General features: G+C 37.5%; 1 protein-coding gene across 3 annotated transcripts in view; it reads right to left on the minus strand.

Annotated features, from left to right (window-relative positions):
• LOC124556845 (C2 domain-containing protein 5) overlaps positions 1–19,096 on the minus strand; it is a 226,041-nt gene that overhangs the window by 89,812 nt on the left and 117,133 nt on the right. For 2 of the 3 annotated variants that reach the window (XM_047130864.1, XM_047130863.1), the window contains 3 exons: positions 11,776–11,992; positions 11,559–11,690; positions 6,396–8,785 (listed from right to left, as the gene is read on the minus strand). In XM_047130864.1, the coding sequence (XP_046986820.1) occupies positions 6,396–8,785; positions 11,559–11,690; positions 11,776–11,992 (2,739 nt within the window). The remainder of the gene's footprint in view (positions 1–6,395; positions 8,786–11,558; positions 11,691–11,775; positions 11,993–19,096) is intronic. The other variant, XM_047130865.1, reaches the window with a different exon arrangement.

The raw sequence follows: 19,096 nt of genomic DNA on the forward strand, positions 1-19,096 counted from the left end.
ACAGGTCCTGTAACTTCAAACTATCAGCCCGAAGACCCTCGTCTGGTGCATGAATTGACAAAGAAGCATAAGACTGCTTGCAGGCAACATTGGCACACCGGAATTTACAATCGTGGGAGAGACCCTGGAGCGTCGTAATCCACTCCCGATAAGTCTGAGCTGGGGACTTTCGACAAGAAGAGAAAGTCTGATGGGTGGAGGTGACGTGTATTTGTGCATCAAAGTAGTCAAAAAGGCAGACCTTAATGTGAGAAAATGAGAGATCTCGCGGGGACTTTTCAGGGTTCAATTGTTGAATTAAACGATACACCTGTGTACTGACTGTTGCTAAAAAAAAAGTCTTCAATTTTTGTCGTGGATCCCATGCGCCAGTAAATGTTGTTCCAACTGTTCGACATAATTTGATCATAGTTCGACGGACCTATCTAAAGCCAGAAACATCGGTGGAGCCATGTGCAAAGTGTTCAATTTACTTGCGATCGAATCAACTCTATGAGCTACCTCTTGCAACGCTGGCAAGTGAGAGCAAATTTCTGAACGTGTGAGTGTTGCCGGAATCTGCTGTAGTAGGACCAAGGACTAAAGAAGCTCCTCAGAGGAGGCCATGTCATTTGGAAATGAAAGTTTTATCCTCATCGCCAATAACTGTATCCTTTCTTTCAGGAGTGCTAGTTCTGCATGTTTCGCAGGAGAGCTTCTGTAAAGTTTGGAAGGTAGGAGACTAGGTACTGGCAGAAGTAAAGCTGTGAGTACCGGGCGTGAGTCGTGCTTCGGTAGCTCAGTTGGTAGAGCACTTGCCCGCGAAAGGCAAAGGTCCCGAGTTCGAGTCTCGGTCGGGCACACAGTTTTAATCTGCCAGGAAGTTTCATATCAGCGCACACTCCGCTGCAGAGCGAAAATCTCATTCTGGAAACATCCCCCAGGCTGTGGCTAAGCCATGTCTCCACAATATCCTTTCTTTCAGGAGTGCTAGTTCTGCATGTTTCGCAGGAGAGCTTCTGTAAAGTTTGGAAGGTAGGAGACGAGGTACTGGCAGAAGTAAAGCTGTGAGTACCGGGCGTGAGTCGTGCTTCGGTAGCTCAGTTGGTAGAGCACTTGCCCGCGAAAGGCAAAGGTCCCGAGTTCGAGTCTCGGTCGGGCACACAGTTTTAATCTGCCAGGAAGTTTAATAACTGTAGTGTCTGCAGTTGGCAGGAAAGAACTAACAGTCAATTTGAACACACTTTATTATAATTAAAGAAACACGCCTTCTTGGCATACACTAAGTGTTAAATGCAAGAACAAACAGAAAAACCCCACAACTCTTCTGGTGGCAAGCCAGATAAGGAAACAAGACAATGGAAGAAAATACTGACCGAAATCTACTCTACAAAATACAACATGCTACCACAATGCTACAACGAGTGAATACAATGCTAGGGCCGGCATAAGTACTGACCAAAGCTGTTCCTAGCGGTTGATAAACACTGGCAATCTGACAGTCTAGGCATGCTTATAAAGCCAGGTTGACGGAGTGTTACACGAGTCATATGAGTTCTGATTGGTGGAACCCTGTCACATGTTGTCTGGCGAAGTAGTTCCACATTTATTTGGAAAGTCTGTTATTGTTTCTGTCTGCTGGCAATGTTTCTCTCTGCACTCCTGAAAGGGGATCGGTAACCCATCTTGTGTGTTGATTGTGCGGGCCGTCTAACAAAAAGGGCCGCTACGACAGTGGTAGTGGTGGTGGTGGTGGTGGTGGTGGTGGTGGTGTTGTTGGTGGTGGTGGAGGTAGGGGGTGGGGGAGATAAAATGGAGTGTAGAGTGAAAATGAGGGGGAGGGGGAGGACAACAAGGTTAAGTGGAGTGCAGGACCAGTTGAGACCCAGAAGTTATGGGATCAAAATGTATGCGGCAGGGAGAGTACCCACATGTCCAGATCACAAATGCTGTGTTAGTACAGAAGAATCTTAATAAGATGGTTTATGAAACTGTGACTGAAGTCTATCAAACTAAGTTGCTCAGGAAGCTCAGCAGTAGCATGGTTTACCTGGTATTTGTCAACAGCTTAGTGTTGGAAGCTTGTTCCAGTACAGCACAATCTTTCCTATCATCGGTTATGTTCCTTCACCTCCCCACTCCACACCACTCTCTATCTTCTTACTGCCCACCCCATATCTCCCCATCAGGTGACAGCACTGGGAGACGAGAGAGAGAGAGAGAGAGAGAGAACTTGTCTGAAAGATGAGTATCTTTTTTTCCATTCCTGTCCTCTGCGTCCTATCCTCATAGCATTGGAGCTCATAGCATTGGAGACTAATGCTGTATCCTTTTACTTTTATTACACAAATTACAGTCTGTCCTGAATTTTCAATTATTTAATTAACATACTTCTAATTTGCATTTGTCATCAAATTATTCAGCTTTATTATGCATACAATTTGTGCATGATGTCCATAATTCTTTTTCAAGAGTTTAACATTTAATCAAAGGTGAAACTGTATTAAATGGATACTAGCTGAGGTCTGAAGAACTAACTATTGTCTTGCTGTAGAAACTATTCTGCCTGTTTTAAGGCCTCCATTTTAATATGGCTCGGCAGTGTTTTGTCATCAGCAGTGGATTTTCTTCCTTTCTTTTTTGGATAAGCTATTGCCTTTGGTTTCTTAAATGCTACACACTTTACTTCTGTGCATAGATATACCATACAGTTTACTTACTACTGACTAGTATTGTGATTTTAGATATAAAAACTGCTTTTGAGACTTAGGGCCTACCTAATTTCGATTAGATGTGAAGTTTATATCTGCTTTGTGGGTATGGCATCACTTACGAACAATGTTTCTGTATGGGTAAAAATATGCACAAATGTATATTCACGGCAGATGCCCAAATACTACATGACACTGCACACGTGGATGAAATGAGAAAAGATCTAACATTGTAATTAAAGTTATGTGTGATTATCATAGGAAACAACAAAATTATATACAATAATTACAGTCCATTTACTGACAGACAAGTCCCCAACAATAAACAAGGGGACAAAATAAATTATCATTGAGGCAGCTGATGCACTCTGAGCTGAAAACTATGATGGGTGGATTTGAAATGTTTAAGAGCTGAAATTTTGTTTTATGTAGCACAGAAATCGTAAAGTGAAATACATGTACAAAGGAACAGTATATTGTACTTGGGCTTTTTTTTTTTTTTTTTTTTTAAGATGGTATTTATGTGAGCTGTAATTTCTGGTTGCCAAATAGGTAAGTTATACTGATGTTATTGATTATTGGTCAATCCATAACCTTGGTTTGCTTCCAGAACTTAGTATTATATTTTTTTGCAGTGATTCACAATCTAAATAATTATGTGATTACTTATTTCTGGAAGAATACAACTTCGTCAAATAATCTCGGTCCTTTAATGAAATTATTTTTTTAATATGTCAAATAAATTCTACAATAGTTACCTCACAAGTATTTATTCCTCTGTTCATTTTCTCAGTTTCTTTCATTTTTGTTACAAGACCACATTTAAGCAACTAAGTTAGCTTTACACTTTTTTCAATATGCCCTTCTTTTTTCAATATGGAGACATTCAGAGCTGCTTAGATGCTTTAAGACTAGTTTGCTGGGAAGATACTGAAGTAACTATTAAGGTTAGAACTTAAGTTGAAAGCTCCAGAGCTGATTTTCATCGCTTTATAATGCCCCAAGTATACTATTTACCATAACCACATCCTGTCCCACCTTTTACATCTAGTACTCCCTCTACAAAAACGAAGAGTTATTTTGTTGAAATGTATGTGAAACACTTGATTTAACTACTGGATAAATTTAGAATATTTTCATCATTTTCCAAGGAAGAGTTTGGATGATGGTAACATAGGTCTTGTTGGGAATCGACAGTCCAGCATCGCAGAAGGGAAATAGCAGCTTCGTTAGCTTCTAGACCAGGTATTTAGAACATTTCAGCTGCTGGAGAGCAAGGGTTTCAATTTGAGGAATGGGATGTAGGAAATTGGGACTGCATAGCAGAAATATCTTCTGGCCAGAGCAATGGTAGTTTTGGGGTGTCTGTATCATGCAAGTGTGAGGGATAGGAACTGGGTACACTTGGAGGGTCTCATATACTTCGTCACAAGCACAGCTCAATCTTGGATACTTTTGCAGGATGAGGAAACAGTGAACACCAGAATGTGACTAAATATGAGACAGGTACTCCACATTTCACAATCGGAGTGTCCTTTACACAATGACCTTGGGCACAAATATAGAAGTGGCTCAAGAACACAAGACACAAATACGACTGTAAAACTAGGTTTACACATGAGAGTTTTTCCATCTCAGAGAACTTTTATGAGTAATAAGCATCATGTAAACAGTGCTGAAGGTCAGCTCGCCAGCAGTGTCCAAGGGTGGGGAAAGATCTTACATAGCCACGCTCTGCAAGTTTAGACCTCTCTTGTAGACAGCAACCTCCATCTCCCAAGAGCTGCTTGCCTTAGCTTTCAGACAAGAAAAGCTATACTGACATTGTCTGGAGAGCTGAGTGTACTTGGAGACTGCTGATCAGCCATACTGCATCCCAGATTTGTGCCATATTTCACAGTTTGCACACTACCACATCTTGGAAATATATTTTGCCATACTCGTGTACACATTAAATAGAAGCACCAAAAAAACTGTCACCTTTTCTACCTCCTAAACAAACAGCATGAGCAGTTAGCCTATTTCAGAAGTTCTAGACTTAGAACAATGCTATGCATCAAATTTCATCTTAATTGTTACTTTACCACATATTAAAGAGAATAAACAAACCTGGTGCTAGAAATACTAGTGTCACAAGCAGTCTGTCTTAACACCGATTTATTTACACATAAGAGTATCTAGACTGGTAATTTTGGGTCCAACTATGAAGAGTATTTCTTCCCTCTCCATTGATGTCATTCTTCTAAAATTTCAATTTTGCTGTGGGCTTTCCCTCACAAGCTCAACCCTTGCATACTCATCCCACCACCTAATCTGCTCTCTTATCAAAGACAAACACAGTCATTCATGTTTCTTTCTTTGTCACTAAAAGTATCAAAAGTGCAGCCAGACGCTCTCCCATCACTACCTTTTCCTTCACGCACTTAACTGCCAACAGAAAAGTCTTGTGGAGAGTCATCCCTCAACTCTCACAAACACTCTCACCCTGCTGTATGTAAAAGGCTTCAGACATCTGCTCTCACAAGACTCTCAAACACTTACAGAAAGTGCTCACAAGGAACTATCAAACAGTAACTATCACCGAAAATTTGCCCCTGGTGTAAACAACTCTTCAAGTACCATCTGAGAGTACCAAACTCTATGAGTGCAAAAATTCTCACATGTATCCCAACACTTAGAGATGAGGAATAGTTTCTGAAAATTAACAGGTACTGTACCTACAAAATCCTTAACACTTTGAAGACCAACCACTTAGAAGAACGTCAGGACTTGAAAATCAGCCATTTATGCCAAATAATGGTATATATGTAATTGGCAAATATGTAATTGATATATCTTCTAGAATAACACACACTACAATAAGACAAAGTTTCTAGATTTATTTTTCATATTTACTTTAGTTCTTTGACAGACCACAAATTTTAAAATAATGATGACAGAAAGTATAATTATATTTTAAAAGAAGTATGAGGTGAATTACTAAGCAACACGAGTAAACACTGGCTAACAAAAAGTTTTGGGTTGGTTCACCTACTCACAGTCAGGCATATGAGTGCAAGTTTAAAAATCCCAGTAAAGACAGAGACAATGACAAGGGCACAATTGGAAGAACTGTTTAAATGTAAGATTTAACTCTGTTCTACAGATTACTCACAGCATATAATGTGAATGCAGCTACTGTCGCCTACTGCAGAAATTGTACAGAGTGTAGATCCATAGTATTGCCCATTTTAGATCTTAAGCAATAGGTATTTTTGCCCCCTTCCAATGCTAATTTCTCTTTATGCTAATATTCTGTATTAAGTGGTTTACATTTCACATTCATTTTCTACCAAAAAAAAATCTTTAACTACGAAAGCTCAAGCTGTACGGGAAAAGTATGTTTTAGGTGACAACTGTCATTTATTCTAAGAGAGAAACATTAATTTCTCCATCTTGATTAATATTATATTTAGAAAGTAATACAGAGGGCACAACCTTTGATACAAATACAAAAATAACTTGGTAAAATGACTGAATTCCTCATTTAAATGAATAAATAAAGTGTCATTTCTGTGAAAGAACATATCATAAAAGAAACCTTATAATATGCTCTCTCTTATTGTCTACAATTCTGACATACCAAAAATAAAAATGCTCATTTCATTTATAACACAACTACAATTTATCCACAATGAATCCACTTCAGTCAAAACACAAACTTACCTTTAGGTGTAATGCTGAGGTCTGAATCAGATGATCTCCTACATATGCCACTAGGTCCAGCAGGTATCTTTGCTGGGGATGGAGAAATCTTGTTGCCAGATGGTAACGAGAGTGGCACTTCAACTGTTCTCTCAACTTGTGCTGCATCGTCGGCCGCAACGTGCCTGCTGATAGGGACCAAGCAGGGACCATGCTTGATGACGTGGTGTTTCAAGTCCTCAAGAGGACTTCCAACAAAGTTAGTACCATGCGTAACAGAGAGAGAGCAAACAGAGGAAGCGCTCCTAGTTTTGTGTACAGGAGATATATTATAGAGCAAATCAATGTCAGGATCATCAGCAGCAGCTACAACAGGTACTGATACAGTTTTTTCCAACCTATTGCTTGCTAGCAGAGTACTACGGCGATTCTCTAACGCATCAGGACTTAAATTAAAATAATGTGGTTTGTGTGAGAAATAAGAATCAATCACTTGCGAGCAGTGCTTTACAGGTGCAGTGCAAACAGCTGGCACACATAGCCTATTTGCAGCAAACAAGCAGTCAGCGTGTTTGGTTGAATGAAGTAAAGATGTATTTCCAATATTGCAGTGAAAAGAAACAATGTCTGGTACTGATCTGGTCTTAATATTCATGTGATATCTTACAGAAGTTTTCCTTGTGTCAGGCCACGAATTTCTCCTATTCCTGATGTATACACAGTTTTCACTGCAATGTTTTTCTAACATAGTTTCTTTTAGAGACGTATCAGTAACAGCAACAAGTGGAATATTTCGCACAGAATGTTTATCTGAATGAAGTGGCAAACGGTTTGTGTGATCTGTGACAACCATCACTGTCCTGTATTTTTTGCAAGGTGCTGCAGTCAATTCGCAGGCACAATCTGACGTTTTTTCCATAGAGCTAGCTGGATCATTCACATCCTTGACAGCAAGAAATGCTCTTTTATCAATGGAAATTTCAAAATTACTCATAGCTGGCTGTGAAGCATAATAGTATTTCTGTCTGTGTTCATCAGATTCCTTTATTTTCCTTGAGCAATCAGTACCACTATTAACATCACTCCTTGTGGTACCATTGTTTCCTGTAGCTAACTTTGGCTTGCATGTATCTCCAGTATATGCTGTATTATTTTTATAATCCTCTTTATTGTCTTCCTGTAAAATGACTCTCACACTTGCATTGCCATGCAGTACTGAAGCAGCTTCACCAGAAAACTCAAAAGTAGACTCATTGTTGCACACAAATATTCCTACTTCCTGTTCAATATCAGTGTCAGCATTAGGTCTGGCAACATTTATTTGAAAGTTTTTCATTTGAAATAAGGAAGTGGTAACTGGAATTTTTTCTTCATCTTTGTAAGAAAACTCAGATACGTCATCATCTGTACTTGATGAAGCTGATGAGGATGATGACGAAAGGTCTCGGATGTTTGACATAAGATGTCCATCAACATACTGTAATTCTGGTCCATCATCAGGCCTCGGCAGTCGCAAATAAGAACTTGCACTAATTAAAGTCAGGTCACTATCATTTGCCGTATCATTAATGCTTTCATCCACATTTCTGTCACATGTTGGGTACGTCACAGATGAGCCAGAGCCTTCTGTAACTTCTGTCACACTATCAAGTTGATGGAATGAGCTTTCTAATGTGGAATGCACAGGTGTTTCTCCAGTTGCATAATATGGTAATAAGTTGGAAACATTCACAGCTGTCTGCTTTGCTTCTACATTACTAATACTTGACAGTCTACTTGGAAAAACAGAATATTTGTGTAATTTAAAATGAAACTGCCGTTTACTACTATACACATCATGATGTAGCTTTCCCTTTAAAGCAGATAATGTACTTTTCCACTTCACATTATGAAAAAATGGCAAAAGCTTTACAGCTCTGATAAATCTGTTATTGCTTGTCGTTTGTTCTTTGTGTGGCATTTGCATTTTATTTATTAACTGCTTCATACTGTCATCACAATGACCAACAGAAAGACTCTGTGTAGGCTTTCGAAACATATTTAAGCCTTGTGAGACATCACTATTATCTGTTTTGTCATAGGTGTAGGACAGATGGCGTGAATACTGTGGCCTCTTCCTGCTACACAAAACTCTACTGTTTTCTGTCTTGTAATCTGTAGATAAGTATGAAGGTATGACTTTTACATGGAATTTTGGCTCGTTCATTCTTAATTCAAACCTTCTTAAAAATTCTATGCTAGTCTTTGGGTAAACAGTTCGTCTTCCTGTATTTCGATACTTCCTATGTGACCCTAAGGAACAGGCACCTAAACCTGATTCTGGTCTAAGCAAATGTAGACTTGATATCAGGCTTCTACTGCCCTCTACTGCTACACTACTACCTATGGCATTAGGCTTGGAAGAAAACATGCTGCAAATTGGAAAATAGGAAAGGGATGAAAGAGAGAAAAAAGAGAAAAAAGAAAACATGTTTCAGTTTATATAAATAAATAAGTTCTATATGAACTTCACAAAAGTAGGAATGTTACACACATGCAGACAGAAACTTCTATCTGATAAGATAAAATGGTAACTTATAAATGCTCATGAGTATCATGTAAAAAACCTAAATAATTTCACAATAAAGAAAACAGGGAGCTTTCTAGCAAAATGCATCATTTAAATCTGAGAGATAATGAATATCAAAAAATTTGCTTGATGGGAAGTATTTTGTTTTCAGAAAACATGTAAAGTAATATATTCTATAGGAAAATTTCCTATTAAGGTCAAATTTCCTTTGATTTAAATATTTTTTCCCGTACAGGTCTATACTGTATTTACAAAGAAAATGATAATCTCCAGGTGGGGGACTTTTCTCTTTTTCTTTCCTTTCCTTTCCAACTTATTTTAAGTGCTGCACATATGAAAGTGAAGTAATCTTTGACACAAGTTTACTGAACTCATTGTCAATAATCTCTAGTCCTTTATGCTTGAACAACATGACAGACTTTACACAACAGTATTTTTTCCTTCTTCTGTCAGTTCTGTTGATGATTATAACTTTTAAGTATGACCATCTGAAAGGTAATAAGTAAGCTCAAAATGATTAGATGATTAAAGCTACTGATTATATCCTGGACTAAACAAGTACAATAAAATTGATTAATGTTGTAAATCACATGCACCAGATGGGAAAATGAAACACAAATCTGAAGACTGCAATTCTAGTGCCTTGTATCTAACGAATTAAATACTGGAAACAGTTACAAATGTTCAGAATTCATGATGGACAAGAAAAATGTTTAATGTAAAATACTTTTTACAGTAGCTTCAGTTTGTATCCACCAGTCATTAAATGAAACAAAAATCTCTGCAACTGAAATGGTCTGCAGCAACAACCATTGTTAAGTTCAGCATCTACAGAAAAGAAAAAAATGAAAACAATAGAATGTTCACAATTATTTTGCAGTGGTGCACCGGTAATCTGTCTACTAATATTGAGAATAAGCTCAGTTCAAAGCCATGAAGTTGCTTATTCTGAAACACAACGGGCTGAGTGGTCTTTTCATAAGGCATATCTAATTCCCAAGGTAATTCTTGGTCTTTAAAACCCTCACTGCTGACTTGATATGAAACTGTAAAATGAAAAAGGGGGCTGATTACTTCAATACAAGTTTGTAAATGCTATTACATTTTAAGAATCCCCAGTAATAATTATCTTCCTTGTAACCAATTATAAAGGAGTGGGAATGTTGACACCACAAAGGTAAACACAAATGTTCTTTCAAAAAATCTAAACATTCTCTCTGACTGGCATATGATACTGATTAAATGCACAAACTTTCTAGTAACACAAAAAAGACTGAAGAACACTGTAGATATTATTATGCATAGCAACATTTGAACATACAAAATGTGAAAAGTTCAAATAATTTTTATTTTGTAATATAATTTTTTGACTTTGAAAACCCAGAACTTACATGGCATGCTTACTCATGCTTTTTTGCATTCTGTGAAGTATCTTGTTGATACAACCACTACCTGCTATGAAACAGTGATCTAGTTTCAATAATGCATGATCAAGTGAATAACAATTAAATAGAATTTTGTTGTAAGATTAAATAAACTGTGCCTTGAGATAGGATGCACTAATCATTGTCAGGTATTTTATAACTCTGTGGGGACTCTTTTAAGGCTGAGAAACTGTTCATTTTCGTCTGAGGCAGGTAGTGTATTAACAATCATGAATCTGTACTGTAGTAAGATATGTCAAATTCAACAATGTGTGTCGGATTAAGAAATTACTTAAGGCAGTGGAGTTGTGAATGTGGGAAACCATTCTTTTCTCTAATCCCCCGTCACCATAAATATGTAGGGCTTGGCATCCATTATGATGGGAATGTTAGGGAGATGATAGGGATTATATGATGTGATTGATCTATTTGTAATTAGTGTAGTTAGTAATTTTAAGACATAATATATCAATTTAATGCCTCTCCAATATATTTTTTCAGTTTACTCTAAACTTTACTCAGTTCAGTCACTGTTTTTTCCCCTAATGTTTAGTTCTGGCAGGCAACACAGATAAATTAACAAGCACCTCAAAAAGAAATAAGCAATGCAGCATCTTGAGCAGGAGGAAAATCAAAAATAACATTTGCACATTGCTAACACAACCAAGTCCTCACTCACCTGATGGACAGAATTGCAATGAAATTTCAGAGAAAACAGATGAACTGTGACTTCTCTCTGTCAAACTTCTTGTCTATGTGAAGGTTCTTTGCAATAAAAAGGAAAATTGACAGAAACAATGCAGTAAGCTGTAAGTCATGTTATGCTCCTTCAAACACAGTTGGTCTTACTTCTCTTCTTGAAAATTGATTTCTACAATAAATTCCTAATAGGAAGAAATCTGTGAAGTCTAAGCTGTACCATTTGTATCACTATTCTCTATTTCAAGTTACAAACAGTCTATTGCTTTATCATGTTTCATAAACCCAATTAGATACCACAATGTTTTTGGTTAGCCCACAGCAAAATGCAGCAAACATGTTAAAAGAGGGAGACTTAAAAGAGCAAAAATGGGGGAAAAAATCAGTACATGAACCACATGCTTTCACTCAAAAAACATCAATTCTAGGTAGAAGTCATGCATAAAAATATAATAGCACTCAGAACATTCACTTTTAGCAAACACAACTTACTCATCTGTGACTGCTGGTTCCAAGGTTGTAGAAGGCTGAAGAACATCATTAATTCTAGTAAGAGTTACAGCAGTTCCTATTCCTCTTACCACTATACCAGATTCACCCTCCAAATCAAAGCATTGATGATACCTAGCAGGATCGAAAAAGCCTTAAAGTGTTTGCTCATTAGTACAGGTAAATTCACAAATTTTACTTTTACAAAAACAAAACTAACCCTATCACTGCATTGCCTCCTAAATCAAGTGCTTTTAGGCCAATTTTCCGCTGTACTTCACCTGATAGCTTAAAGAATAAGGTCTGTCGAGCTTCATTTGATGCACGAGGAGTTCGTATCTTGTCTATCCACTGATATTCTGGATCATCATTGACTACAAGCTCCTCAACAAAACCATGTATTACTTGAGCATGGTACCCTTGAGGTATGACAGGAGCTGCAACAAAATAGTGGGCAGGCAAAGTTAATTTGCAAACAAAATGTCAACATTACATAGAGCAGTGCTTATACAGAAAGTAAGTGAAGGAAATTATTGTAAACAGGGTTCATTGGTACACTGTTTTACAAAATGATTAACTTTTTTCAATCTATGGCAATATTTTTACCCATGTTTGCATTTTTCACAAGGAAAACTGGTAATAGTAAGCATTACAATGGTGATCAGAAAATGTTTCGAGTCAACTTCGACCGTCCGAAATTTTTAACTTACGTTATATAACATTTATTTTTACAATTATTTAGTATTGCTGCTTGTTTATTTTATAGAACTAAATAAAGCCGGCAGTCTTTTACTACTTATCATACAAAATCACAGTCTTGTGTGGTATTTTAACTAGTGCACATACATGGACTGTTAGAGAACTGAATTTCACATTCTGAAAAATGATACTATTATCTCTGTTGCAAGTAAATTTCCATTTAAAACTAAATTCCATGGTTTAAATGTGCACATAAAAGTTCCACTTGATAGGTACAAAAAGGAAGTCTGCAAAATTGGCATTCATTGCTGGGATTTGTTAGGATCTAAATTTTTCTTATCACTATTAAGAATAAATTTGATTTTAAAACAGTTTAAGTACTTTATTGGTGAAACAGACAGTCCCATCACAACTCCCCTTAAGTTCTTCCTCTGAATGATGCTATTGTTTGGTATCAGAACAGAGATCACTGGTTACTGTCAAATCAATGCATTTTTTGCCTATTTCTTGATCCATACCACTGACACCTTCCTACATCCGTGACAGATAATCCACGTAACTGAGAGAAGTTAAAACTGACATATGCCTACTAACATATTTTGTACTATATGTCACTGTACAGAAGAAAACAGGTACATAGTTCATGAGGCATGGCCTGGGAGACCCTACCACCTGTCAATAATATGTGTCAACAACAAACAAAGAAAACAATAATGCAACTGACAACAAAACATTGTAGGGTTGGCAATTTAAGGAGAGTACAGGGCCTATAGAAGCATTCCATCACAACTGATGGAGAGCGAGTTGAAAAATTTTTGTGGGTTCTGAGAGCCCACACCTTGTGAGTTAAGGTATATGGAAGGCTGGGAAGCAGTAAACAACTTGTGTTAAGATGACTGCATAGACACCAAACCTCAAAAAGCGATTGTGTGTACACAATGATGAAAAATGATCTCCATTCTGGTGTTGACAGACGAGCCAAAGGGTAATCAAGAGACAATTATGATTTAGCTTTTGGAATGTGTTAAAAGTGAACCTGATTTTTGAGGCAATGTTATCACCAGGGATGAAACATGACCTTTGAGTACATTCCAAACACAAAGTGTCTGAGTATTGAATTGCACATCCTGACATCCATAAACAAAAGAAGGCAAGAATGAGCAACATAAAAGTTAGTTATATGTGGTGACTTCAATATAAATTGTATAAGTGATTGTGCAAGGAAAAGGATGCTGGTAGACCTCCTTAATTCATATAATCTTATGCAAAGCGTATTCTTTCCAACGAGAGTGCAAGGGAACTGTATAACAACCATAGGCAATATTTTTGTTCATTCGTCATTACTAGAAGGGCATTCTGTTAGCAAAATGGTGAATGGCCTTTCAGATCATGATGCACAAATTTTAAGTCCAAAAGATTTTTGTGCTGCAACACATGTTAAATATAGTTACCAACTTTTTAGGAAAGCTGATCCAGTTGCTGTAGAGACTTTTGTAAACCTTATCAAGGAACAAGAGTGGCAAGATGTTTATAGTGCTGATACAGTAGACGATAAATATAATGCTTTCCTCAAGACTTTTTCTTGTGCTCTTTGAAAGTTGCTTTCTGTTAGAACGTTCAAAACAGGGTACTAGCACAAACAGGCAGCCTGGGTGGCTGACTAAAGGTATAAGAATATCTTGTAGAACAAAGTGGCAATTATATCAAAACGTTAGAAACAGTCACAATCTAAATGCAATAGCCCATTACAAACAGTATTGTAAGGTGCTTAAAAAAGTTATTAGGAAGGCAAAAAGTATGTGGTATGCAGATAGAATAGCTAAGTCTCAGGATAAAATTAAAACCATATGGTCAGTCGTAAGGTAAGTGGCTGGTCTGCAGAGACAGGTCGAGGATATAGAATCAGTGTGTAGTGGGAATGTCCGTGTTACTGATAAGTCGCATATATGTACAGTATTTAATAATCACTTTCTGAATATAGCAGGTGAACTAAATAGAAACCTAGTCCCAACAGGGAATCATATAGCGCTCGTAGAAAAAAGTGTTCCAGGACTGTTACCTGAAATGCTCCTCCATGATACTGACAAGAGGGAGATTGAGTTAATAATTAAATCACTAAAGACCAAGAACTCTCATGGATATGACGGGGTATCTAGCAGAATACTGAAGTATTGTTCCATGTATGTTAGCCCAGTACTTAGCCATATCTGTAACTTTTCCTTTAGGAGTGGTCGGTTTCCTGACCAATTAAAGTACTCGGTAGTGAAGCCACTTTATAAAAAGGGAGACAGGGATAATGTTGATAATTATAGACCTATTTCTATGCCATCGGTGTTTGCTAAAGTTATCGAGAGGGTTGTATATACAAGGTTACTGCAGCATTTAAATTCACATAATTTGCTGTCAAATGTACAGTTTGGTTTTAGAAATGGCTTAACAACTGAAAATGCTATAGTCTCTTTTCTCTGTGAGGTTTTGGACGGATTAAATAAAAGGTTGCGAACGTTAGGTGTTTTCTTTGATTTAATGAAGGCTTTTGACTGTGTTGACCACAAAATATTACTGCAGAAGTTGAAACATTGTGGAGTAAGGGGAGTAGCTTACAATTGGTTCGCCTCTTACTTTAAGAACAGAAAGCAGAAGGTAATTCTCCGCAATACTGAGAGTGGTAATGATGTTCAGTCCCAATGGGGCACTGTTAAATGGGGCGTTCCCCAAGGATCGGTGCTGGGGCCACTGCTGTTTCTTATTTATATAAATGATATGCCTTCTAGTATTACAGGTGATTCAAAAATATTTCTGTTTGCTGATGACACCAGCTTGGTAGTGAAGGATCTTGTGTGTAATATTGAAACATTATCAAATAATGTAGTTCATGAAATAAGTTCGTGGCTTGTGGAAAATAATTTGATGCTAAATCACAGTAAGACTCAGTTTTTACAGTTTCTAACTCACAATTCAACAAGAACTGATATTTTAATCAGACAGAATGGGCATGTTATAAGCGAGACGGAACAGTTCAAGTTCCTAGGTGTACGGATAGATAGTAAGCTGTTGTGGAAAGCCCATGTTCAGGATCTTGTTCAGAAACTAAATGCCGCTTTATTTACCATTAGAACAGTATCTGAAATAAGTGACATTTCAACACGAAAAGTAGTCTACTTCGCATATTTTCACATGCTTATGTCATATGGTATTATTTTTTGGGGTAATTCTTCTGATTCAAAAAGGGTATTTTTGGCTCAAAAACAGGCTGTTCGAGCTATGTGTGGTGTAAGTTCGAAAACCTCTTGTCGACCCCTATTCAATAGTCTGGGAATTTCGACATTGCCCTCACCGTATATATTTTCTTTAATGTCATTTGTTGTTAGCAATATTAGCTTATTTCCAAGAGTTAGCAGCTTTCACTCAGTTAATACTAGGCAGAAATCAAATCTGCATGTGGAATGCACTTCCTTGACTCTTGTGCAGAAAGGAGTGCAGTATTCTGCTGCATCCATTTTCAATAAGCTACCACAAGAACTCAAAAATCTTAGCAGTAGCCCAAATGCTTTTAAGTCTAAACTGAAGAGTTTCCTCATGGCTTCCTCCTTCTACTCTGTCAAGGAGCTCCTGGAAGAGCTAAAAAATTAAGCAAATTCCAGTGTTACATTCTTGATTTTCTTTATTTAAACTAACAACGTGTCGCCTGAATATGTTTCTTATATTTCATTTTATCTGTTTCTACAATCTACAACTGAATATGTTTCTTATATTTCATTTTATCTGTTTCTACAATCGTGTTGTAATTTCACGTATTGACTCGTTCCATGACCATGGAGGCTTCTCCTTAATGTGGTCCCACGGAAAAATTAAAAAAGTGAAAACAATGCTGGCTGTCTTTTTTTATGTTAAGGGTGTGGTCCACAGGGAGCTGGCATCTCCAGGTCAGACCATCAACAAAGGCTAATACATGGATGTTCACTGAAGTTTGAGAAAAAGGGTCTTTCAGATGCAAAAGGTGATCGCTACTACATGGGTGCTCCATCATGACAATGGCACACCATTCTGTGTGTCTGTGAGTCCTGTTGAAGCATAGTTTGTTAATGCTTCCTCAGCCCACTCACAGTCCCAACAATTTCTTTTTGATGGTGTGCACCACGACTGTATTATTGTCAATATATTTTGGATAATGGCAGTATCAATCATAAATATTGAAATCCTTTATTTTACAGATCAATTTCAGTCACTGCGTGACCATCTTCAGTGCAAACTACTTGAACCTTGTAGGCCAATATCAAATAGCACAATTCTATGAGGCGTAACATGTACTGTGATTATTACTTCCAACTTTTCTTGCATACAATAATTTTTAAATTTAAAGAAGAGCCTACCTAATTATTTTGGATTGGCAACTGATAAGGTTACAAGATAGGCTCTTCTGTAATTTAAAAATTATTGTCTGCAGTAAAAGTTAAGAGGAGGAGGAGGAAATTAGTGTTTAACGTCCCGACGACAACGAGGTCATTAGAGACGGAGCACAAGCTTGCATTAGGGAAGGATGGGGAAGGAAATCGGCCGAGCCCTTTCAAAGGAACCATCCTGGCATTTGCCTGAAGTGATGTAGGGAAATCACGGAAAACCCAAGCCAGGATGGCCGGGCGTGGGATTGAACCATTGTCCTCCCGAATAAAAGTTAAGATATCTGTTGGAAGTAATCATCACAGTACATGTTACACCTCATCAAAAATGTTGTGCTATTATAATATGGGCCTACGAGGTTCAAATAATTTGCACTCAAGATGATCACTCAGTGACCGAAAGAAATCTGTAAAATAAAGGATATCAATATCCAAAATATATTAGGCTAACTTCTTTTTGTTTCTGAAGATAAAGCCTGCCCTAAAAGGATACTGCTTTGACAGCACTAAATGACCCAAACCACCCTGCCGATAAGGTTCCTGTCGAGGTCTTCCAGGGCGTGTACTATGCCTGGGAAAAATTGGTGGAAAAAGTATGTAGATGCATGAGGTAAGTACTTTGAAGATTTCTAAACATTTGTAGCTGTACTCAATATTATTTTTTATGGCAACACTAGTATTACTTTATGAACATACCAGGTATATCCATCAGTTACAAGAAAGCTTCTTGCAGAGCTACCTACAGTAAGATCAAGTAAGACCATTCTGAAAGTGTGGATTTCTTATTACTTGAGAACATTTCATCATTCACTCAAAACTATCCCTAAACACTACAGGTGAGAGTGAAACTAAATAACTACTGGTGGAGACATTATTCTTCTCTTCATTTAGGAAGAGTATCATGATTGTCTCACTACGAAAGGTAAGACTTCTCCTTATCACAAAATTTTGTTAAAAAGTTTGAAAAGAATCTTTTTAATAGCTGCATTCAATTGAGATTAGGTGCCACACTGTTCAGCATCTCATCCTGGAGCAATATCTTTAGCCATGCCCAATGTAAGTGCTGTTATGTACTCCTTAATTGTCTACATCTACATCTACATCCATACTCCGCAAGCCACCTGACGGTGTGTTGGAAGTCTCTTTTGCACCATCCTTCCTGTGTAGGACTTTGGGACGTCTGATGCCAGTAGAAGTTAAATTACGAAAATATTCTATCATTACCAGGTCTATTGCAAGCAGAGAAGTTAAAAGCTCTCACTTACTACATATAGTTGTGACTGGCGCTAGTGCACATCTCCCAGAGATCCTATTGATCAACTATCACACTCTTGTGGCTGTGCTAAAACAATTAATTTATCCAAAAACTCTTAGAATGACCTCCTCCTACTTCCTACAACTACACTCAAAAATTTCCCCCTCACTTTCTGCAAGACTTCTTCTCTTAATGTAATATGCACCTTCTTTCAGGGATGGTCTTCCCGGATGGTATAACTACAAAGGGCAGCTGTTGTTATAATGGAGATCAGTATCAAATACCCATTAATGCAATGTTTACAAGAGCAGATCAAGAAAGCAAAAAGTCTACAGCAGAGGTCCAACTTGTTGCTGAAAACAACTCCACTGCTAGGGCTCTGTTACAAATATAAATGTTTTCTGATAGAAAGAGGTTTGCAAAACACTGTCTCCAGGAGCAGTGTTAGTTGACTCGCTGTGGTACTGTGTGTATTAACATCCAAAGCAACAGCAGTGTTACATAAACAGCTCTATAAAAGCCAGTCTATCATGTGGAGTATTTGTTGGAGGACACAACACAAATAGACAGGATGGTCCATCTGAAGTTTCGGATGAGATTACCTTGAAAACTATACATCAGGTAAAAATTGTGAGTAAGACTAGTTCGTAAGCTCAAAGGGGGCCAACAAATGATACTACATGTGACCTCCAGCCCCCATCCCCTTGGGTGGGGCAGAGGGTAACTTTTAAATCTTAAATGGAAACACCCATTTTTTATTGCAGATTCGGATTCTCCATAAAAAAGTAATCAAGTTCTGTCTGAAACATATTTTTAAACCATTGACAGATGGCGCTGAAATCGAGAAAAAAGTAAAACTGGAGAAGAACTCGGATTTATTTAGAATTATCCTAGAAAGACGCATAAAAAATGTGCACCAATTCTTTCATTACGCCAAATTAAGCTATTTTTGTACAAAATGTACTGTATCCTACTTTTAGCATTACCCAGGAACAACGACATGGACGTAGTAGAATGATGTTCCCATGGAGTGCTTCATTAATGTGAGTCCCCTTGCCTCTCACAATTTGGGATGCTTAATTAATGAAATTAGCCTCAAAGAAATTGTTCAAAATTATCCCCATTTGCTTTAATGCATAAAGTCAATCGTCTGCGAAAGTTGTCCAAAATTTTGAGCAGCACATCCC

The sequence above is a fragment of the Schistocerca americana genome, chromosome X (genome assembly GCF_021461395.2).
Source record: "Schistocerca americana isolate TAMUIC-IGC-003095 chromosome X, iqSchAmer2.1, whole genome shotgun sequence".
NCBI lineage: Eukaryota > Metazoa > Arthropoda > Insecta > Orthoptera > Acrididae > Schistocerca > Schistocerca americana.